Source organism: Pollicipes pollicipes, unplaced genomic scaffold, assembly GCF_011947565.3.
Source record: "Pollicipes pollicipes isolate AB1234 unplaced genomic scaffold, Ppol_2.1 Scaffold_4881;HRSCAF=5763_pilon_pilon_pilon, whole genome shotgun sequence".
Taxonomy (NCBI): domain Eukaryota; kingdom Metazoa; phylum Arthropoda; class Thecostraca; order Pollicipedomorpha; family Pollicipedidae; genus Pollicipes; species Pollicipes pollicipes.
The window spans coordinates 22,451,109-22,456,156 of NW_023596576.1; the positions used below are offsets into that span (position 1 = coordinate 22,451,109).

The 5,048-nt window shown below is 50.9% G+C and overlaps 1 protein-coding gene across 1 annotated transcript; it reads right to left on the reverse strand.

The window, feature by feature from the left end:
* Positions 1 to 2,357: 2,357 nt before the first annotated feature.
* On the reverse strand, positions 2,358 to 4,453 carry LOC119100119 (solute carrier family 49 member 4 homolog). Its single transcript, XM_037223232.1, has 3 exons — positions 4,215 to 4,453; positions 3,635 to 4,175; positions 2,358 to 2,372 (listed from the first exon to the last, which is right to left on the reverse strand). The coding sequence occupies exons 1-3, from the start codon at positions 4,451 to 4,453 to the stop codon at positions 2,358 to 2,360; spliced, it is 795 nt and encodes a 264-aa protein (XP_037079127.1).
* Between the last annotated feature and the right edge of the window lie 595 nt (positions 4,454 to 5,048).

The following is a 5,048-nucleotide window of genomic DNA, read 5'->3' on the forward strand; positions in this document are numbered from 1 at the left end:
GCTGGCGTGTGACTTAGAAGCTAGAGGAGCTTAGGTCTTAGGAAGGGCAGGATTGTGAACAGCACCGAAAGATCTTCAAGATGGCTGTTTCAGTTAAAAATCCCATATAAGTGTGGAACGCTCCCTCTTAGCACGGTGACTTTCCGAAACGCACGTTGGCTTTGGGAGACATTGTTTACTTGGATGCTTTGATGTTGACTTTGTTGCTGTGTTCACATAGTAGGAATAGGCCAGAGACATATTACATGATCTAATGACGTACTGGCTCAAAGTTCCACTTATTGCTGAATGGTGCAATAAGTGCAGGTGCCGCTGAGACATCGCAGCATCGTGTTCATGAAGCACGTGTTGCGGGTTACGTCATGATAAAGCCACCGACTTCATCTTGTCGGGTTGCCAAGATCTAAGATCAGACGTTCAAAAATCGCCAGAACGGGCGGATTCATGGTCCGCGCACGACAGCACGTGAACGGATGCACACTCTTGCCAATTCGATTGTTCGTTTTCTTTTCTTTCTGAATCGAATGGTCCCGTGTCACTGCCGCGCCTAATCGTTAAAATCTGGACTTGGTTTTGGCTATTTTTATTTTTTCTCATAAATTTGCGTTTCCCATGTCATTGCATTGGTAAATGCTATATTTCGTTACGCGTGCAATATGACCGGAAAATAACCTTCGTAAGCGAATGTCCAAAACAACACACCTTTGGTGAAACTACGCATCTTGTTACTAAAACTTATAGGAAGGTGCGACTGCAATTGCAAATATATAAGCATCTAGAAGTGGTGAGGGCCGCGCATGGTCGCTTAAGTCGACATTTTGGTATTGTTTCGTGGCGTGATGACAAGTGGCGACGCCGCCTGTGTTAATCCTCTCTTGAGTCAATCAAAATAAGCATTCTAAGTCCAAAGCTTCTATCTGGGAGTATCTCACCCTCACCAACACCCAGTCCACAAACGACGTCCATGCGTGCGGCAGTAATGCGGTGCTTCAGTGTGTCTCGTAGATAATGCGACTTCTACTCAGCAACAGACAACTCCCGTAACACAGTTCATTTAAATAGAACGGCCATGACCATGCGGTACGGTAATGATGTGGCTTTCGTCATGATCACCAATGGGAGGCTTATACGGCATGGTATCAGGGGCCCAGAGACTAAACCAATACACAAGGAGAGAGCGAGGTCCCTCGCAATCTCCGGAACTGGCTGATGTAAGGCGCGCGTTGTAACGCGTTAGGAATGACTTATATTGGGAAGTATCCAATCACGTGACTCACTGAAGTCCGTTAGTTCAATCAACAAGCCTGATTGTTCTAGTTTCCGACGTTCCAGATGGCTTGATTTGAATGACGTATATTTCTAGAAGGTTGGATGTTTCCAAGTTTTTCTCATTCTAGGGACTCTAGGCGGTAGACTCTAGACTCTAGCCTGAGAGCTCTAGGCTCTCATTCTAGAGGCTGCAGCCTCTAGCATTCTAGATAACTGGTTTTGAATTATCTTTTTTCCCAGAAGGCTGCTACTCGCCTCAAAATTACGTATGTTGTTCAGTGCATTGATGAGGATCATTAGTCACATAGATAACACGGTGTTAATAGCCTTTCCTCGGAGAAAAGCGGGCGAATTATTCTGCTGTTGCTTCGAAAAAGAGATATTGCTGAAATATCAAGTCATCTATATCTCCGTTTTGCTGGTTTTTTCTCCGCGGAATAAGGCTATTATTACTGTTTTTCTCTACTGACGGATAAGATGCCCTCAAATGTTTTTCTCATCCTAGGGGCTTGTGAGAGTTCGACGGGTTATATGCCTGAATTTATCTAAAGGCGTTTTCAGGTTTCCAGATGTCTAAATATACACCCACCCGTATCTCCATTCTCCTGGTTTTTCTCCGCGGAAAAAGACTTACTGCTGTTTTTCCAGGAAGATAAAATGCCCCCAAATGTTTTTTCTCATCCTAGTGGCTTGTGAGTGTTCAATGGGTTGTATGTCTAAATTTATCTAAAGTTTTTCAGGTTCCTAGATATCTTCGTGTCGCGCGACAGGCATTGCTAAACAGTCGTAAACAACGTAAAATGTCCTAGATATTTACCGGTCAAAATCAGGGGGTCTGCATTGGAGAACACCTTCTGTGAGATGCGGCAAAGCACCAAGCTTTAGCTGTTCCCTAATAAAAATAAGACGTTCTATCCCGAGTGTTTGCGTCTTGTCGGATGGATGCTATGAACGCGTACCTGCTCAGTTTTCCTTCTTGTTTATTGGCTTGGTCACGAAGCATGTGGTCTTCAATGTGGTCCTCCGTCCTTGAAAACACTCAAGGTGCCACTAAAATACTGAGATCCAAACTATCGTATATCTTGTTTTTACTCCTGAGCACACTGTCATGGTCACAAGCATGTCACCAAGCGCACATGAACGTTGGTCGTCGTGAAAACCGTTGTGTTTTCTGCTTTGGAAGTGTAGCGACACGAGGTCAACACTTAGCCCTGCGGGTCACCAATAGGTGGCGCTAACGAGTGCTGTTGTGTGTGTGACATTGTGCGTCGTGTGATAACTGTGCGTGTCTCCATAGCTTCGCTGCACTGTTAATGTTGGGTAATATGAGTGGTATGCCTACCACAGAACGATTGCTGGTATAGCTATTGTTTGGCCGCTTATTCCATTTTGACTAACATAACTAGGCAGATGTTGGCTGCTGTCAAATGATGCAGTCGAACCGAGCCATGTCGATGATAATATATTGTGTGCAACCAGACAACGCAGCATTATTTATTCTTCGTGATCAGACATCTGTCCCTCTTATCCTCTATCCCGCTTCATCCTGCATCCTCGCGACACCCCGCTTGTCTGGGGCAGGCTGCATGCGTCAGCCACGGGTGGGCCGAGAGCCCCGTGAGAAGGGGAACCCCGACTGGGTACTCAGCGCGCATACGCGGGTTAAAGCCCGGCGGTTGGCCCCCCAGGCACATGCCAATGTGCTCCACCATTAACCATTTTCCTTCATCCCAAGACCCTGAAATGATCATTTCTGGTCGAAAGGGCTCTAACCATAAAAAAACAATCTTCGTGATCGGTCCCTCTCTGGACGCGTTTCCCTGTCTGTCAGTCCGGGCCGGCACACCCCAATGCCGGCACTGATGTTTCAAACCGGACCAGCACAACCAACGTAGCAGTGCTAGTCCCGGCTACTCGGCCGCAACCAGCCGGTTGACAGCCCGAGTCCTGAGGTGCAGGTGATTACGCTTGTGTCGCAGTGCACGGGGGCTCGGGTTGTCAACTGAAGAAAACTGCAGGGCAACTACTGCCACCCTTCCCTTTCGTCGCCGAAGACAGCGACGTGCGCGACAGAAGTACCAGAGTCACCTTGAGACGTCTTTATTTTTCAGATAACGTGTAAATGATGTGAAAATGCCGAACCTTACGTTTCAGTTATGTCGACGTAACACTCGTTTTGCCTGTTGGTCAACTTAGTTTCCTGGCTTGCACTCCTGTCCGGTCTAGCTTGCTGTTCCGTCGGAGTAACCGATTGAGTATTTTCGAGTCCCATGTCTGTGTTTGTGCGCCGGTATACTTCCTTCGTTTTGATCATGAGAACTACTGGCATTGCGCACGAGAACACCAGGATGTAATTAAGCCACACCGTATTCTCGCTGAGCGGCTTGATGAGAAACAGGACGAGATAGAGCGCAGACACCAGGTTGAAGCAAAAGCTTATGATGGCGCCGATGACGTCCGTGGACACGGGGTAGCTCAGCTCGGCGGCGTACTCGAGGAGGAGCGGCGACGTAGAATACGCGAACGAAATCGACAGCAGCGTCGAGCAGTAGAGCATTGACAGTGAAAAGGGCAGCCACTCGGCGATCAGCGCCAGCTGCCAAACAAAGCAGGCGGCTGCACAGGTGAGGAGGCCAATGATGGTGGCTTTCATGTGGCCCCGGAAGATGTCTGTCAGGCAGGCCACGACAAGCGCCGACAGAGAAGAACTTATGCCCGCCCAGAAGCCTAGCCAGCCGGCCTCGTCTTGGGTGACGCCTATCTGCCCAACATTGATATCCAGCACTCCGAAGTAGGCCGCCGGAACGCCGAGTGAGAGGCTGTACACGGCTACCACCCACGGCAGGTCAGGAGCTTTCGCCGCCTGCCGCAGCCCGCTCCAGAACGACGCGGTGGGCGCGGCGGCGCTAGCGGATGGCGGCAGCGGCGGCCGAGACGGGTAGTACGCGAGCGCCGCCAGGAACAGGGCGGCCAGAAACCCCGCCTCCACGTACATTAACGTCATGACGTCATCCCTGGTGGCGTCAGTGTTGACGCCGTCCGGCTGTCGCACGATCAGCGGCCCGATGAGGAAGGCGCCGCTGCCGCCCAACCGGTTGGCGATGCTGGATAGGCCAGTGGCCGTGGTCCGCTGCTCGGTTGGGAACCATAGCGCCGAGATGTGGGGCGGCACCGCCATGGCCATGATGCCGGGCGATGCCGTTAAGGATGGCGGCGGTGAAGGCGGTGGCCGTGAAGACGCCTTGTTCAGATGATACACATCGGACAGCCGTGCCAAGCGTCATGGCACCGGCCATGGTCAGAATGGCAGGCCGCACGCCGTACTTGTCAAGCAGCCAGCAGTAGGGCGCCATGAACACTGCAAAGGCCAGACAAGCCATGTCGCCCAGCATCGAAATGATGGTGTTGTTCCATTTGGGGAAGGCTGCCTGTGCAGCTTTAGTGATGGGCCCCGAATGTGTTCCATATGGCGCACTGGGAGAAGCTTAGCGCCGAGTACACCAGAAGAATATACCAGCGTCTCCGGTACGTCCTGAGTGCTGCTGCCCTGTCGATGGTATCCGCGGCATGGGTCCGTCCCGATGACTCAATGCGGCCATTTCTGTGCTTTTCTGAGCATCCGACTGTGGTCCAGACAGGTCTGCCGACAAAACAACAACGCGTGTTTGTCAAACCCGTCATGTGAACTGCGTTTCTGCACTAGGGTTCGGGGGAGGGGGGGGGGGGGGGGGACGAGTGCGTCTAACACTGGCTAACTGATTTGTTTTTGCATGCTCTGT

Coding starts and splice junctions, on each gene's coding strand:
- LOC119100119 (XM_037223232.1), bottom strand. CDS start 4,453: ATGGCCATGGCGGTGCCGCCCCACATCTCGGCGCTATGGTTCCCAACC. Junction 4,176..4,214: donor CTGTTCCTGGCGGCGCTCGC/GTACTACCCGTC, acceptor GCCATCCGCTAG/CGCCGCCGCGCCCACCGCGT.